A 19,510-nucleotide genomic window follows, 5' to 3' on the forward strand; every position below is an offset into this window, starting at 1 on the left:
CTCCCAGCTTAACAATCGCCAAGCAATATTCCTGATTTTCAATCAATTCAGCTCGTACAATTGAGGGGGTCAAACTTGTCCCAGTACTATTATTAGGCAAGTCAGGAACTGCAATAATGTATAGAGAGTAGAATAAAGGAAAGTTTGGAGTTAGGGGCCAGTCCAGAACCTTCCTATCTACTACGTGTTCCGTTACCAGCAAGCAGCAATGCCAACAAACAAAGGCCGGCCTGAAGGGACAGGGAGAGAGATAACTCCAAGGATTGTAATCTTCTAGTCATAAAAAAGTAAATATGTCCTTAACTGAACTTGCAGGGGAATTACATAAAATCGGTAGTTAGTGTTTAGATTATTCCTCATACCCATGGACTCCAACAAATATCCCAGTTTTTTAGAATACCAGGCTGATGTCCAACCTGTTTTGGGGAAGGAGGATTCACAAAGGCGGATCCTTGATCCAGTTAATATAACGTTACTCTGCCGGTTTCCACTTACTGTATCACCATCGGTAGCATTAGCCCCTCTCCCTCCAACTCCGAGGTACAGCCTTGTCTTCTATGCATATACTTCAGGGGGGAGGGGGGGTCAACAATCATCTGCCATGTTAAAGCTTTAGAGCCGTTAAATGACGACATCCACTCCCCTCACCCCCCCCCCCTTGCACCAGCTTTGTCACACCTCGGTATAGGGGGGTATCCAGGTCCGGATCTCTATCCCGCCGCACTCCATACGCTGCACTTATCACCCGACTCCCAATCTCATAAGGGAGGGGGAGGACAGCAAACCTTTAGACCGGAGCAACAGCCTTCCACCAAACACCACCAGGCTTCACCTGTGTTCCAGCCCCAATCTCCATCTAGGACATAAACCATTTAGCTAGGGTCCAGCTACACAGATACTCCACTCTTAGCAAATGGAACAGGCAGACGGCCACTTCAACAGCAATCCACCGCAGGATTCACATTCAAAAGTCGCGGGTCAGTCATCCACAGCGGCGGCGTCTCACATGCTGGATTGGGCGTTCACCATTCGGGAGGGAGGTGCGCTCGTCATCTGCGTGCACCCGCATTCATGCTCACCTCATGTTAGTCCACCGTAATGCACTTGTGGCTGTGACTGGACGCACTGACCTTAATAGATTAAACATCTTAGGAGGTCGCAATTCATGAATATGTCAAGATTTGCAAGACTGTGCACCTAAAAAGCAATAAATGAGCACTAATTCATAACTGTGACATCACATGAAGTAAAGTGCATAATGTACATATATAAAGAATAGATAAATGAATAGGCATACATACAACCTCCAAGAACATATGATGATTAGAAGCTCTGTGTGAAAAGAGCCAATACATATCACAGCCCTCACATACAGCTTCCTCAGGGGTAAAGAAGGAAGATGAAATGGCATCCATTATGTAACCCAAAAATAAAGAGCTAATTAACAAACAGGTAGAGAGATCACTTACTGCACAAGTCTGTAATGGCGGTATTCGGCGTGTAGGAAAAACCTCTATGCATGTTCAGGATGATGCGCTAAAGGCAGAAAGGAGTTCTCGTGGGAAAATCCCAGTGATGAAAAGACGGACATGCGCCATAGATGATCAAGTTTTAAGCATATATCAAATGCTGAAGCGCTAAGGGAAAAACAATAGAAGCTGCATTTGATTCAATGGAACCTCCGCACCTGGCAGAAATGATGCACTGGGGTACAGGAGGAATGTAATGAAACAATGTTAATGTTAAAGTTACCACAAGCGCAGTAAACAGATACCAAGTGCTGTGGCGCAGGAGCAAAGAAATAAAATATCTCTAAATATAGGTAAATCTATGAGTAACATATTTCATGGCCAAAGTTAAAAAAAGAAAAGAGTTAGAGAAAAAGTGAAACTGAATGACGCATGCACAATCAAAAATCAGGAATGAGATTCCGTCAAAAGAGGGCAAAATAAATGGCTCCTGTGTGAAACAGTAAAGGACTTGATAAGTGTGGAAATACCGTAAATTTAGGCCCATTCTCAATAGTAACAAGACATAATAGAGATAGATATAAGATACTTGTGTAACTCCATATCTCACTATCAAAGGAAATGAATATCTGCCCACACAAACCTTAACTTCTGCCTAACATAAAGAACTAATTAGCAATCAATGACTATTGTGAGGAAGGAGAATTCACCTACCCACAGTTAAGAAAAAAATATGAAATTATTTGGAAATAGAATCAATCATTAACAATACTATTAATACATCCATATAGGTTCATAATAAATATTATTGATTGGTCATCAGGGATGAAGAGTGAAACCAATATTAGTATATTTATATTGTTCTCTGTCATTTTGAAAATAAATAAATGCAGGGGGTTTGGGAGCTAACATCTGTAAAGTCTTTAAGACCCTGAATAGTGGTAATCAAATCTTGACAGTATGCAGGATATGTCGGCAGAATTTGAAGCAGAAGGAAGCTATCATTTCTTTCCTTCGTCTATTGCTCCTGATGCTCCTCCTCGGCATATTTTTTTATTTAATTGTATGTGAACAATTTAAGTGTTTTTTATCCTTCACTTCTTTGTTCAATAAAAATATTTTATACTACATATGGATATGCTGCCATGATTTCATACATGAGTACTTATGTGGTCAATGATCTAGCACTTCAAGTGTATTCACTCTACCCAGTAATTAAGGGTTTCAGCATGATAATCTGTTACATTGGATGTAATATGGAGTATTTCATATTTGTGAATAATAGATGGGGAGTCATGTGGTTGTAGGTCTAGATGGAATGCATTTAATCAGGATGTAAAATGCTCATTGTTTACACTGATTCTCGCATGAAAAGGTCTCGGAGTATCCCAGGAATCTCTTACAGATGCTAAATAGGAGTGTGAACAATAGGTCTCTACCCTGCAAATACAATGTGTAAATGAAGGACCATCTCAGGAGGCCAGAAAATGCTAAACTGGTTTATGAGGAGGTGGCACCATTATTCTTTTAGTACATATTGTAATGAGGGAAGACAGATCTGATGATGAAAGGTTTTATTGATTATAAAGCTGGAATTCCCCAAGGGAATTTAGTTGAATCACTGACTTGCTGAGAAGAAGACACTGACTGGAGATCAAGTCCTGAGTGTGTGGAGGGTCCATGTCTGGTAAGTGTCACTGAACTGATTGTAAGTGGAAGTAATTATAAGATATTGTGATCTGTGCTATGTATAAGGACAGTGTGTCTCTGTCTGTAATTTTTCTTGCGTATGTCTCCGTGTATATCTCCATATAAGTCCAATCATAAATGGACACTGATTTTCCACCTTTTACAATACACATTTTCTATATTTCTTGCACTTAACCTTAGAATCAGACCCACTACGAGGGAGGAAATTGCTACGATGGATATAACTTTTTCCTAGTGGTTCAGTGATGGCAAACTTGGAGATATGGGAGCCTTAGGCATAGAAATTGCAAATTAAGTTTAATGTTGATAAATGAAAGGTCATGAACATGGCTCAAGAAAATAATTTCAACAATTATGTGTTAACTAAATATTTACTCTTTTAAAAAGAGTTTATGGATATTTGGGGATAGTAAACCAGTGCTGGGTATTTGCTGCCAATGCTGCTCTCACTCTGTAAGGCCTGAGCCATCCATATATTACATTGGTGCCAGTTTATCTGAATGGTTGTCATGTATACTGAATTTCTAAATGTCTGGATGGTCACAACCTTCCCCACCATACTCTGCTGTTTTCTATGGTGCTTGGCAGACATATCATGATGGTGTAACATAAAGATGTCTCAAATAACACAACCCCTTAAATATAAATGTAACCAGTGTTAGTTTTACACATGACACACCAGGATGAACACAGTTGGATGTATCACTGTAATGTGTTTTTGCTGCATTAACACATTAAGCCAGTTAAAATTATAATGGCTACATCTGTACTGAAGACCTCATGCACATGACTATATTGTCTGTTTCAATCTGCAAATCTCATATGTCCAAAATATGTGTACCTTTCATGTGCATTCCATCATTTTCTAACTCCCATCAATAGAAAAGGCTATTGCAATGCGGACCACAAAAGGACATGCTCTATAATTTGCATAACAGGGACACAGATGCGGACAGAACACAGATGAAATCTTTGTGTTGTCCATCTTTTTGCCAACCCATAGAAATGAATCAGTCCATGTCTTATGCTCAATATTGCACACAGATGGAAAATATAGATGAGTGCATGAGACCTAAAAGAGAAAAATTCTGGTTTCTATGCACTTAGAGACTCCTAACTGGCACTTTATCCTGATAGTTTAATGTGTTAAACAGAATCTGGTGACAGTTCTTTTAATCAGTGCAGTTAACTTTTTTTGACTAGTATTTCTTACTTTTGCAGATTTATTTTAATAAGTATGGTTGACCCTATGTCACTGAAATATAGTTTTACATATAAAGTGCAAATAAAACCTAACTGAGAATCCTTTATGTTATAATTATTATTATTTTTTTTCAGATAAAGACTTCTTCTGCTGTAGAAGATAATCAACCACAGTTTGTCAATAATAGAACTGGACATAGACTGTCTGAAATGCATGCAAGTTCTGAATATGGAAAAGATTATGAAAACAAGTATAATCCTATTATGGACAAGCAAAGTCACAAAGATAAAAGTCTAATATCAAGGTCAGAATGCAAGAGATCTTTTGCTGTGAAATCAAGCCTTGAGAAAAATCACCTTGAGAAGCATCAGGGAATGGAAACAGGAGAGAATATATTTTCATGTCCTGAATGTGGAAAGTGTTTCAAGCAAAAACATAATCTTGAGATCCATCTGAGAATTCACACAGGGGTGAAGCCATATTTATGTTCAGATTGTAAGAAGTGTTTTAGTACCAAATCAAACCTTAATAAACATCTGAGAATTCACAAAGGAGAGAAGAAATTTTCATGTCCTGAATGTAAGAAGTGTTTCACTGAAAAATCAAATCTTGTGAGACACCAGACAATTCACACAGGAAAGAAGCAATTTTCATGTCTGGAATGTGGGAAGCGTTTGGCTGAAAAATCAAGTCTTGTGAAACATCAAAGAATTCACACAGGAGAGAAGCCATATTCGTGTCCTGAATGTGAGAAATTGTTTAGTGATAACTCCAGTTTTGTAAAACATCTAAGAATTCACACAGGAGAGAAGCCAAATTCATGTCCAGAATGTGCAAAATGTTTTAGAAATAAATCAGGTCTAGTGAAACATCTAAGAACACACACAGGAGAGAAGCCATTTTCATGTCCTGAATGTGAGAAGTGGTTTAGGTCTAAAGAACAGCTTGAGATACATCTGAGAATTCACACTGGGGAGAAGCCATATTCATGTTCAGAATGTGAGAAATGCTTTACTAAAAAATCTAACCTTGATGCACATCTTAGAATTCACACAGGTGAGAAGAGGTTTTTATGTCCTGAATGTGGGAAATGCTTTAGTGAGAAATCTAGTCTTGTGCGACACCAGAGAACATATTTAAGTGCACAATGCAGAAGTGTTTTAACCACAATTCCTATGGACCTATGAAAACTCACAATAGAGAGAATTAAAAATCATGTACAAAATCTGGGAAATCATTATAGCTAAAAATCAAGTATTGTGGCAAAGCAGAGATGACAAGTGTTTTATTGAAACTTTAAGGGGCACAATTATTAAGACCGACATTTTAGATGCTGGTCTTAATAGCACCTATAGATGGCAGTAGATCGCCAATCGCATGTATCACCAATTCTAAATGTAAGACAGCTTCCATGCTATCTTATATTTAGACCGTTTTCTATGCCTAAACCAGGTGTAGAAAATGATGAATGAGACAGGTCTACCGTCCCGCTCCCTTTCCCGCCCACATTTTTAGACCTGGCGTAAGAGGGGAAGAAGTCACATATATCTGGACATAAATGACCCCCTACGTTTTTGAAACATCAGAGAATTCACACAAGAGAGAATTCAAATTCCATATACAGAGTACAAAAAATGTTTTAAGCATAAATCACATCTTGTGGAATATCTGAGTGTTCACGAGGGAGAATCTACATGGGTGTAAAGTCTAAGGGAAAAATAGATAAATATCAGGACTTGTAACTCACTAAGGTGACACTCCAATAAAATATTCAGATTACCTCAAGTATTAATGGTGTGGAACTTCATTGTAGGACCTTTTGACTAAGGATGTCTTCTGATATATAAGGTGTTTTCCAGGATTAGATAAATGGCTTCTTTACACCAAAATCAGCACCATGGACAGGTGTGGTGCTGTTTCACAAAGAAAGTTGACAGCACTGGCTATAATGCCAACAGCAATTATTACTATATTGAGTGACTATATATGGCTAAATTCAACTGGGTTTGTACTGAATGAGCTGTATGTCAAAATGATTCTATGTTAGATTAATATAATAAGACTTACCTTCATATATACCTTCTTGAATTGCTTTACTATAAGATAGTGAGCAGCATGATTGTTTTCTTTATATTCCCTTCTTTTCTGTTCTATTCTGTTTGTAGTAATGCAGTGATCAATTTTATTCTTTATACAAGAGACATCCTCTGTGATCACAGTATGTAAAAGCTCGAAAACCCAGAAGTATGCTTAAGAAATTAACAATTCTGCTCTCATCATTTGCATAAGAAATTAGCAATAGTCAGTAATAAATGCATTTAAAAAATCCATAATTGTTGAAAGGTAAAAATAAAAAAAAATAGATTTTGTACGCTCAAATACAAACTTCAAAATCATTACATAAAGAGTAAAACACTTAAAAAAATATTTAAAAAAATAAAAATATAAAGCTTTAAATCATAATAAAACATTTACATCATGGGTATCACCACGACCGAAAAGGCCCATACGAATAAAATATTAAAACATTTTTCCAATATGGCGAATGCCATAATGGAAAAGAGAGTCAAAATGGCCAATTTCCCATTTTTTTTATTGCTTCTCTTAGGCTACTTCCACACTTGTGATAGCCTTTTCAGACAGGCTGTTCCGGCAGGGGAACAGCTTGCCGGATCCGTACTACCGCTAGTCCACCGTGCTGCCGGAAGTCTGCTCCGGCCCCATTCACTATAATGGGGGTAGGCCGACGGTTCGGCCGCAGCACGGCAAACATGCCGAGAAGAGGCCGGAATAAAACTGCAGCATGCAAAAAATATAAACATCATGGGCATCACCGCATACGAAAATGCCTGTACTATTAAACAGTGCCTTGCAAAAGTATTTAGCTCCCTTGACTTTTTTTGTATTTTGGTGCCTCACAAACTGGAATTAACATGGATTGTTTGAGGATTTGCATCATTTAATTTACAGAACATGCCCAAAACGTTAAAGATGTTTTTTTTTATTGTGAAGCAAACAAATAGCACAAAATAACATAAAAAAGTCAATGTGCAGAACTATTCACCCCCCTAAAGTCAATACTTTTTAGAGCCACCTTTTGCGGCAATTAAAGCTCCAAGTCACTTTGGAGTCTCTATGAGTAGAGTTGAGCGGACACCTGGATGTTCGGGTTCGAGAACTTCGGCCGAACTTCCCGGAAATGTTCGGGTTCGGGATCCGTACCCGATCCGAACTTCGTCCCGAACCCGAACCCCATTGAAGTCAATGGGGACCCGAACTTTTCGGCACTAAAAAGGCTGTAAAACAGCCCAGGAAAGAGCTAGAAGGCTGCAAAAGGCAGCAACATGTAGGTAAATCCCCTGCAAACAAATGTGGATAGGGACATAAATAAAAATAAAAATAAAATAAATAAAAATTAACCAATATCAATTGGAGAGAGGTCCCATAGCAGAGAATCAGGCTTCACGTCAGCCACCACTGCAACAGTCCATTGGCATATATTTAGGCCCAGGCACCCAGGCAGAGGAGAGAGGTCCCGTAACAGAGAATCTGGCTTCATGTCAGCAGAGAATCAGTCTGCATGTCATAGAAGAGAATCAGGCTTCACGTCAGCCACCACTGCAACAGTCCATTGGCATATATTTAGGCCCAGGTACCCAGCCAGAGGAGAGAGGTCCTGTAACAGAGAATCTGTCTTCATGTCAGCAGAGAATCAGTCTGCATGTCATAGAAGAGAATCAGGCTTCACGTCAGCCACCACTGCGACAGTCCATTGGCATATATTTAGGCCCAGCACCCAGGCAGAGGAGAGAGGTCCCGTAACAGAGAATCTGGCTTCATGTCAGCAGAGAATCAGTCTGCATGTCATAGCAGAGAATCAGGCTTCACGTCAGCCACCAATGCAACAGTCCATTGTCATATATTTAGGCCCAGCACCCAGGCAGAGGAGAGAGGTCCCGTAACAGAGAATCTGGCTTCATGTCAGCAGAGAATCAGTCTGCATGTCATAGCAGAGAATCAGGCTTCACGTCACCCAACATTGGAACAGTCCATTGGCATATATTTAGGCCCAGCACCCAGGCAGAGGAGAGAGGTCCCGTAACAGAGAATCTGGCTTCATGTCAGCAGAGAATCAGTCTGCATGTCATAGCAGAGAATCAGGCTTCACGTCAGCCACCACTGTAACAGTCAATTGTCATATATTTAGGCCCAGGCACCCAGCCAGAGGAGAGAGGTCCCGTAACAGAGAATCTGGCTTCATGTCAGCAGAGAATCAGTCTGCATGTCATAGCAGAGAATCAGGCTTCACGTCACCCAACATTGGAACAGTCCATTGGCATATATTTAGGCCCAGCACCCAGGCAGAGGAGAGAGGTCCCGTAACAGAGAATCTGGCTTCATGTCAGCAGAGAATCAGTCTGCATGTCATAGCAGAGAATCAGGCTTCACGTCACCCAACATTGGAACAGTCCATTAGCATATATTTAGGCCCCGGCACCCAGACAGAGGAGATGTTCATTCAACTTTGGGTTGCCCCGCAATATAATGGTAAAATGAAAATAAAAAGAGGATTGAATGAAGAAGTGACCTGGAGTACAATAATACAGGGAGTGCAGAATTATTAGGCAAGTTGTATTTTTGAGGATTAATTTTATTATTGAACAACAACCATGTTCTCAATGAACCCAAAAAACTCATTAATATCAAAGCTGAATATTTTTGGAAGTAGTTTTTAGTTTGTTTTTAGTTTTAGCTATTTTAGGGGGATATCTGTGTGTGCAGGTGACTATTACTGTGCATAATTATTAGGCAACTTAACAAAAAACAAATATATACCCATTTCAATTATTTATTTTTACCAGTGAAACCAATATAACATCTCAACATTCACAAATATACATTTCTGACATTCAAAAACAAAACAAAAACAAATCAGTGACCAATATAGCCACCTTTCTTTGCAAGGACACTCAAAAGCCTGCCATCCATGGATTCTGTCAGTGTTTTGATCTGTTCACCATCAACATTGCGTGCAGCAGCAACCACAGCCTCCCAGACACTGTTCAGAGAGGTGTACTGTTTTCCCTCCTTGTAAATCTCACATTTGATGATGGACCACAGGTTTTCAATAGGGTTCAGATCAGGTGAACAAGGAGGCCATGTCATTAGATTTTCTTCTTTTATACCCTTTCTTGCAAGCCACGCTGTGGAGTACTTGGACGCGTGTGATGGAGCATTGTCCTGCATGAAAATCATGTTTTTCTTGAAGGATGCAGACTTCTTCCTGTACCACTGCTTGAAGAAGGTGTCTTCCAGAAACTGCCAGTAGGACTGGGAGTTGAGCTTGACTCCATCCTCAACCCAAAAAGGCCCCACAAGCTCATCTTTGATGATACCAGCCCAAACCAGTACTCCACCTCCACCTTGCTGGCGTCTGAGTCGGACTGGAGCTCTCTGCCCTTTACCAATCCAGCCACGGGCCCATCCATCTGGCCCATCAAGACTCACTCTCATTTCATCAGTCCATAAAACCTTAGAAAAATCAGTCTTGAGATATTTCTTGGCCCAGTCTTGACGTTTCAGCTTGTGTGTCTTGTTCAGTGGTGGTCGTCTTTCAGCCTTTCTTACCTTGGCCATGTCTCTGAGTATTGCACACCTTGTGCTTTTGGGCACTCCAGTGATGTTGCAGCTCTGAAATATGGCCAAACTGGTGGCAAGTGGCATCTTGGCAGCTGCACGCTTGACTTTTCTCAGTTCATGGGCAGTTATTTTGCGCCTTGGTTTTTCCACGCGCTTCTTGCGACCCTGTTGACTATTTTGAATGAAACGCTTGATTGTTCGATGATCACGCTTCAGAAGCTTTGTAATTTTAAGAGTGCTGCATCCCTCTGCAAGATATCTCACTATTTTTGCCTTTTCTGAGCCTGTCAAGTCCTTCTTTTGACCCATTTTGCCAAAGGAAAGGAAGTTGCCTAATAATTATGCACACCTGATATAGGGTGTTGATGTCATTAGACCACACCCCTTCTCATTACAGAGATGCACATCACCTAATATGCTTAATTGGTAGTAGGCTTTCGAGCCTATACAGCTTGGAGTAAGACAACATGCATAAAGAGGATGATGTGGTCAAAATACTCATTTGCCTACTAATTCTGCACTCCCTGTATATGGTTAAGGGGAGGTAGTTAATGTCTAATCTGCACAAGGGATGGACAGGTCCTGTGGGATCCATGCCTGGTTCATTTTTATGAACGTCAGCTTGTCCACATTGGCTGTAGACAGGCGGCTGCGTTTGTCTGTAATGACGCCTCCTGCCGTGCTGAATACACGTTCAGACAAAACGCTGGCCGCCGGGCAGGCCAGCACCTCCAAGGCATAAAAGGCTAGCTCTGGCCACGTGGACAATTTGGAGACCCAGAAGTTGAATGGGGCCGAACCATCAGTCAGTACGTGGAGGGGTGTGCACACGTACTGTTCCACCATGTTAGTGAAATGTTGCCTCCTGCTAACACGTTGCGTATTAGGTGGTGGTGCAGTTAGCTGTGGCGTGTTGACAAAACTTTTCCACATCTCTGCCATGCTAACCCTGCCCTCAGAGGAGCTGGCCGTGACACAGCTGCCTTGGCGACCTCTTGCTCCTCCTCTGCCTTGCCCTTGGGCTTCCACTTGTTCCCCTGTGACATTTGGGAATGCTCTCAGTAGCGCGTCTACCAACGTGCGCTTGTACTCGCGCATCTTCCTATTACGCTCCAGTGAAGGAAGTAAGGTGGGCACATTGTCTTTGTAGCGTGGATCCAGCAGGGTGGCAACCCAGTAGTCCGCACACGTTAAAATGTGGGCAACTCTGCTGTCGTTGCGCAGGCACTGCAGCATGTAGTCGCTCATGTGTGCCAGGCTGCCCAGAGGTAAGGACAAGCTGTCCTCTGTGGGAGGCGTATCGTCATCGTCCTGCATTTCCCCCCAGCCACGCACCAGTGATGGGCCCGAGCTGCGTTGGGTGCCACCCCGCTGTGACCGTGCTTCATCCTCATCCTCCTCCACCTCATCCTCATCCTCGTCCTCCAGTAGTGGGCCCTGGCTGGCCACATTTGTACCTGGCCTCTGCTGTTGCAAAAAACCTCCCTCTGAGTCACTTCGAAGAGACTGGCCTGAAAGTGCTAAAAATGACCCCTCTTCCTCCTCCTCCTCCTCCTGGGCCACCTCCTCTTCCATCATCGCCCTAAGTGTTTTCTCAAGGAGACATAGAAGTGGTATTGTAACGCTGATAACGGCGTCATCGCCACTGGCCATGTTGGTGGAGTACTCGAAACAGCCCAACAGGGCACACAGGTCTCGCATGAAGGGCCCAGTCATTGGTGGTGTAGTGGTACTGTTCCGTAGTGCGACTGACCCGTGCGTGCTGCAGCTGAAACTCCACTATGGCCTGCTGCTGCTCGCACAGTCTGTCCAGCATGTGCAAGGTGGAGTTCCACCTGGTGGGCACGTCGCATAAGAGGCGGTGAGCGGGAAGGCCGAAGTTACGCTGTAGCGCAGACAGGCGAGCAGCGGCAGGATGTGAACGCCGGAAGCGCGAACAGACGGCCCGCACTTTATGCAGCAGTTCTGACATGTCGGGGTAGTTGTGAATGAACTTCTGCACCACCAAATTCAGCACATGCGCCAAGCAAGGGATGTGCGTCAAACCGGCTAGTCCCAGAGCTGCAACGAGGTTTCGCCCATTATCACACACCACCAGGCCGGGCTTGAGGCTCACCGGCAGCAACCACTCGTCGGTCTGTTGTTCTATACCCCGCCACAACTCCTGTGCGGTGTGGGGCCTGTCCCCCAAATATATGAGTTTCAGAATGGCCTGCTGACGTTTACGCCGGGCTGTGCTGAAGTTGGTGGTGAAGGTGTGTGGCTGACTGGATGAGCAGGTGGAAGAAGAGGAGGAGGAAGCCGAGAAGGAGGAGGTGGCAACAGAAGGCAAAGAATGTTGGGAATTGTATTTCAACCCAGAACAAAAACTGTGCTTTGACGGACACTAAATAACTTGACCAGCCACACCAGTAACGACAGATTTAGCTGGATATAAATTTGAGGCCTAGTATTTAGACGCTGGGTGACAGGTATAGGTTTACTGACAGAATTAGACTTGGAAATGCACAGTAGCGTGTGTGTGAAGTTATTCAGAATGACCCTATGTGCACCTTGAATCTGATATACCCTTTTAGGGATAAATTTAAAGTAGGCCTGATACAGCAGAAACCACTAAATTAGGAAATTGCTAAATTGGGAATTGTATTTCAACCCAGAACAAAAACTGTGCTTTGACGGACACTAAATAACTTGACCAGCCACACCAGTAACGACAGATTTAGCTGGATATAAATTTGAGGCCTAGTATTTAGGCGCTGGGTGACAGGTATAGGTTTACTGACAGAATTAGACTTGGAAATGCACAGTAGCGTGTGTGTGAAGTTTTTCAGAATGACCCTATGTGCACCTTGAATCTGATATACCCTTTTAGGGATAAATTTAAAGTAGGCCTGATACAGCAGAAACCACTAAATTAGGAAATTGCTAAATTGGGAATTGTATTTCAACCCAGAACAAAAACTGTGCTTTGACGGACACTAAATAACTTGACCAGCCACACCAGTAACGACAGATTTAGCTGGATATAAATTTGAGGCCTAGTATTTAGGCGCTGGGTGACAGGTATACATTTACTGACAGAATTAGACTGGGATATGGCCAAAAAATAACCACACTATTGATGATTAAATGCACTTGGTGTGACAGCTTGACCAACCACAATATTGAGGGTTAAATGCACTTGGTGACAGGCGCAGCTTGCCCCTGATGTAGTATATGGCCAAAAAATAACCAGACTATTGCTGGTTAAATGCACTTGGTGTGACAGCTTGACCCTGATGTAGGATTTAGCCAAAAAACAACCACACCATTGAGGGTTAAATGCACTTGGTGACAGCTTGCCCCTGATGTAGTATATGGCCAAAAAATAACCAGACTATTGCTGGTTAAATGCACTTGGTGTGACAGCTTGACCCTGATGTAGGATTTAGCCAAAAAACAACCACACCATTGAGGGTTAAATGCACTTGGTGACAGCTTGCCCCTGATTTAGTATATGGCCAAAAAATAAACAGACTATTGCTGGTTAAATGCACTTTGTGTGACAGCTTCACCCTGATGTAGGATTTAGCCAAAAAACAACCACACCATTGAGGGTTAAATGCACTTGGTGAAAGGCTCAGCTTGCCCCTGATGTAGTATATGGCCAAAAAATAACCAGACTATTGCTGGTTAAATGCACTTTGTGTGACAGCTTCACCCTGATGTAGGATTTAGCCAAAAAACAACCACACCATTGAGGGTTAAATGCACTTGGTGGCAGCTTGTGCTGGCACACCACAAGACACAAAATAACCGCCGATCACCCCAGAAAAAAGTGACTGAAAAACGCTCTGGGCAGCCTAAAAACAGTGAGCAATTCAATAGCAGCATTTCAATCATCCACAGCTGCAGATCGATCTCTGAATGAAGTCTTTTGGAGGAGTTAATCACTGCCTAATCTCGCCCTAACGTCGCGGCTGCAACCTCTCCCTATGCTGATCAGAGCAGAGTGACGTGCGGCGCTACGTCACTCCAGCTTAAATAGAGGCTGGGTCACATGGTGCTCTGGCCAATCACAGCCATGCCAATAGTAGGCTGTGACGGCCTTTCAAAAAGCGCCAAGAAAGCGACGAACACCGAAACCGAACCCAGACTTTTACGAAAATGTCCGGGTTCGGGTCCGTGTCACGGACACCCCAAAATTCGGTACGAACCCGAACTATACAGTTCGGGTTCGCTCATCCCTATCTATGAGCTTGCCACATCTTACCACTGCAATGTTTTTCCATTCCTCCTTGCAAAACTGCTCCAGCTCCTTCAATCTTTAAGACTGACCACATATTTTCTATTGGATTGAGATCTGGGCTTTGACTAGGCCAATCCAACACATTTACATGTTTCCCCTTAACCACTCTAGTGTTGCTTTAGCAGTGTGTTTTGGGTCATTGCCTGCTGGAAGCTTGAATCTCCGTCCTAGCTTCAGATCACGACAGAGTGGTACAGGTTTTGCTCAAGAAGCACCATCCATCTTTCCCTTGACTCTGACCAGTTTCCTAGTCCCGGCTGCTAAAAAAAACCTCCCTACAGCATGATGCTGCCACCACCATGTTTCATTGTGGTCACATAAAATTCACATTAACAAAACACTTAAGGCTGTAATGTAACAAAATCCCAAAAAAGTCAAGGGGGTGAATACTTTTGCAATGCACTGTATATATCATTATAAATATTTAAATATTTTTCCAATACGGCAAATGGTGTAATGGAAAAAAGGGTCAAAATTGCTGATTCACCATTTTTTCATCTCTTCTCTTACCCCCAAAAAAGTAATAAAAATAGATAAGAAAGTCTAACACACTTCAAAATGGTATCAATAAAAACAACAGATTGTCCTGCAAAAATGAACCCCCACACAGCTCAGTAGATATAACTATAAAATAAGTTATTTTTTTTAGTTTTTAAACTATTTTTACACCATTTAGTCATAAAAAAACACATACAGGTCCTTCTAAAAAAAATTGCATATTGTGATAAAGTTCATTATTTTCTGTAATGTACTGATAAACATTAGACTTTCATATATTTTAGATTCATTACACACAACTGAAGTAGTTCAAGCCTTTCATTGTTTTAATATTGATGATTTTGGCATACAGCTCATGAAAACCCAACATTCCTATCTAAAAAAATTAGCATATTTCATCCGACCAATAAAAGAAAAGTGTTTTTTAATACAAAAAAAGTCAACCTTCAAATAATTATGTTCAGTTATGCACTCAATACTTGGTCGGGAATCCTTTTGCAGAAATGACTGCTTTAATGCGGCGTGGCATGGAGGCAATCAGCCTGTGGCACTGCTGAGGTGTTATGGAGGCCCAGGATGCTTCGATAGCGGCCTTAAGCTCATCCAGAGTGTTGGGTCTTGCGTCTCTCAACTTTCTCTTCCCAATATCCCACAGATTCTCTATGGGGTTCTGGTCAGGAGAGTTGGCAGGCCAATTGAGCACAGTAATACCATGGTCAGTGAACCATTTACCAGTGGTTTTGGCACTCTGAGCAGGTGCCAGGTCGTGTTGAAAAATGAAATCTTCATCTCCATTAAGCTTTTCAGCAGATGGAAGCATGAAGTGCTCCAAAATCTCCTGATAGCTAGCTGCATTGACCCTGCCCTTGATAAAACACAGTGGACCAACACCAGCAGCTGACATGGCACCCCCGACCATCACTGACTGTGGGTACTTGACACCGGACTTCAGGCATTTTGGCATTTCCCTCTCCCCAGTCTTCCTCCAGACTCTGGCACCTTGATTTCAGAATGACATGCCAAATTTGCTTTCATCCGAAAAAAGTACTTTGGACCACTGAGCACCAGTCCAGTGCTGCTTCTCTGTAGCCCAGGTCAGGCGCTTCTACCGCTGTTTCTGGTTCAAAAGTGGCTTGACATGGGGAATGCGGCACCTGTAGCCCATTTCCTGCACACGCCTGTACACGGTGGCTCTGGATGTTTCAACTCCAGACTCAGTCCACTGCTTCCGCAGGTTTCCCAAGGTCTGGAATCGGTCCTTCTCCACAATCTTCCTCAGGGTCCGGTCACCTCTTCTCGTTGTGCAGCGTTTTCTGCCACACTTTTTCCTTCCCACAGACTTCCCACTGAGGTGCCTTGATACAGCACTCTGGGAACAGCCTATTCGTTCAGAAATTTCTTTCTGTGTCTTACCCTCTTGCTTGAGGGTGTCAATGATGGCCTTCTGGACAGCAGTCAGGTCGGCAGTCTTACCCATGATTGCTGTTTTGAGTAATGAACCAGGCTGGAAGTTTTTAAAAGCCTCAGGAATCTTTTGCAGGTGTTTAGAGTTAATTAGTTGATTCAGATGATTAGGTTAATAGCTCGTTCAGAGAACCTTTTCATGATATGCTAATTTTTTTAGATAGGAATTTTGGGTTTTCATGAGCTGTATGCCAAAATCATCAATACTAAAACAATAAAAGGCTTGAACTACTTCAGTTGTGTGTAATGAATCTAAAATTTATGAAAGTCTAATGTTTATCAGTGCATTACAGAAAATAATGAACTTTATCACAATATGCAAATTTTTTTAGAAGGACCTGTACATATGTGGTGTCTTTTTAATCATACTGACCCACATAATTAAGAAAACAAGTCAGTTTTGCTGCAAAGGGAACGCTGTAAGGACAAAAACCGTAAAACAGTGGAGGAATTGCATTTGTTTTCCAATTCCACCCCATTTGGAATTTTTTTCTCGCTTCCCATTACATTGTATGCCATATTAAATGGTGGCATTAGAAAGTACAACATGGATATGTGAACTTAAAAATAAAAAACTTATAGCTCAAGAAGATAGGGAAGAAAAATGAAAATGCAGAACCCCCCAAAAAAACTCAGATATCCTAGGGAGATGTCACTCGAGACAAGAATATAAGACAAGGAGGTTAGATAAATGCATAGGGGAATTAGGATGGAAAGACAAAAAGAAGATGAGGAACCCAACTGTCCAGAAGTATTTATGTTTTCCAAATAAACTCAAAAAAACTCACAAAACTCTATTAAAAAAACATTTGTTAATGGTCCAGGGTTAAAGAATTTTCAAAAGGTAAAGTATTGCATGAAGGATTCTCAGACCAAGGCTTAGTTAGTTCAAATGTTGTAGAAATAACAAATAGGCAATATCCTTGCAAACAATTTCAACATAGCTTTTAAATGTAATGTATTAAAATAGAAGCTACAAACTAGGTAAATCATGTGTTACAAAGTGAAAGTAAGAAGCCCGGGAACGCGATATGACCCATAATGCCATGCAGCCAGCCAATCAGCAGATAGCCATCCCCTGTAATGTCACAGCCCTTTAACCCTCAGAGGACCCTGAGATTTTCAATTTTTGCGCTTTTTTGTTTTTCTCTTCCCCGTCTTCCCATAGTCCTAACATTTATATTTTTCTGTTCACATAGCCTTATGAGGGCTTAATTTTTGCGGGATAAGTTGTACTTTTTAATGGTGCCATTTACAGTTGTATACCATGTAGTGGAAAGTGAAAAATTACAAATGGGGTATAATTTGGAAAAAAATCAATTCTGACAAAGGTTCTTATTAAAAAAAAATTTACACCTTACATTATACGGTAAAATTGACCTGTTGTCTTCATTCTCCAGGTCAGTACAGTTACAACTATAAAACACTTGTATAATTTTTCTTGCGTTTTAATACTGATTTTTTTTTAAAACCTTTGAGAAAAAAAAAATGTCATCACCATATTCTGACCCCTATAACTTTTTTGTAGCTATGCGTACAGGGCTGTTTGAGAGCTCATTTTTTTGCGGAGCGATCTGTACTTTTTAGTGATTCCAATTTGAAACGTGCCAGACTTTTTGATCACTTTTTATTAAAAAAAAATTATTGGGGAGTTGAAGTGACAAAAAATTGCAAATTGGCTGTTTTTTTTTTTTTCCCGTTACGCCATTTGCCGTATGCCATTAATATTGTTATATTTTAATTTTATCGACATTGTATGGGCAGGCGGTGATGCCCATGATGTTTATTTTTTATTGGTTGAGTATTTTTATTTTAAGGAAAGTGATTAGAACTTTTATATATTTTAATTTTTTTATATTTGTAAAAACTTTTTTTTACTTTTTTTTTTTACTTTTCTTGAGTCACCCTGGGTGACTATAACTGGTAATCATTAGATTGCCCATTGTATTCATTGATGCCTATATAGCCAACATTGAACACTTAACTTTCAATATAACAATACAGTGCTGCCACCTAGTGGCCTGTATTGGTATATTCATCTAATAGACTCTGAAGCCTTCTTAAGGCTTTGGTCTTTTAGATAAATGTATCAGGTTCACTGATCTCAGCCCTATTGCTCTGATGCTGTGTCCACATTTGACCACGGCATCTGAAACGGAAAATGTATGCGATCAGCCTTATGGCTTATCGCATACATGTGCCGTGGGTCTCTGCAATTTAAAATAGCAGAAACCCGGAGGCCATGTTTAGAGACTGGACTTCCGCCGTACATGTACGGCCGAGGTCCTCAAGGGGAACGGGAGTGAGGTGGGGGTTTTTTTATTTATTTTTTTATACTAAATGTCCGCAGTGCTGGTGGGGTCAACTGGAAGGGGGATCTGGGGGCATCTGGCACAACTGGGGGGATGGAGGAGCATTATATACTATGGGTAATATTATATATATATATATATATATATATACAGTACAGACCAAAAGTTTGGACACACCTTCTCATTCAAAGAGTTTTCTTTATTTTCATGACTATGAAAATTGTAGATTCACACTGAAGGCATCAAAACTATGAATTAACAGATGTGGAATTATATACATAACAAAAAGGTGTGAAACAACTGAAAATATGTCATATTCTAGGTTCTTCAAAGTAGCCACCTTTTGCTTTGATTACTGCTTTGCACTCTCTTGGCATTCTCTTGATGAGCTTCAAGAGGTAGTCACCTGAAATGGTTTTCACTTCACAGGTGTGCCCTGTCAGGTTTAATAAGTGGCATTTTTTGCCTTAGAAATGGGGTTGGGACAATCAGTTGCGTTGTGGAGAAGTCAGGTGGATACACAGCTGATAGTCCTACTGAATAGACTGTTAGAATTTGTATTATGGCAAGAAAAAAGCAGCTAAGTAAAGAAAAACGAGTAGCCATCATTACTTTAAGAAATGAAGGTCAGTCAGTCTGAAAAATTGGGAAAACTTTGAAAGTGTCCCCAAGTGCAATCACAAAAACCATCAAGCGCTACAAAGAAACTGGCTCACATGCGGACCGCCCAGGAATAGAAGACCAAGAGTCACCTCTGCTGCGGAGGATAAGTTCATCCGAGTCACCAGCCTAAGAAATCGCAGGTTAACAGCAGCTCAGATTAGAGACCAGGTCAATGCCACACAGAGTTCTAGCAGCAGACACATCTCTAGAACAACTGTTAAGAGGAGACTGTGTGAATTAGGCCTTCATGGTAGAATATCTG

At 41.4% G+C, this 19,510-nt stretch overlaps 1 protein-coding gene across 1 annotated transcript in view; it reads left to right on the forward strand.

The window, feature by feature from the left end:
* Positions 1 to 364: 364 nt before the first annotated feature.
* The window catches only part of LOC122931783 (gastrula zinc finger protein XlCGF8.2DB-like), a 37,827-nt gene continuing 18,681 nt past the window's right edge, over positions 365 to 19,510 (forward strand). Inside the window, exons 1-3 of the mRNA XM_044285842.1 lie at positions 365 to 508; positions 4,518 to 4,962; positions 5,248 to 5,439. Of these exons, the coding sequence (XP_044141777.1) occupies positions 365 to 508; positions 4,518 to 4,962; positions 5,248 to 5,439 (781 nt within the window). The remainder of the gene's footprint in view (positions 509 to 4,517; positions 4,963 to 5,247; positions 5,440 to 19,510) is intronic.

The sequence above is a fragment of the Bufo gargarizans genome, chromosome 3, assembly GCF_014858855.1.
Source record: "Bufo gargarizans isolate SCDJY-AF-19 chromosome 3, ASM1485885v1, whole genome shotgun sequence".
Lineage (NCBI taxonomy): Eukaryota > Metazoa > Chordata > Amphibia > Anura > Bufonidae > Bufo > Bufo gargarizans.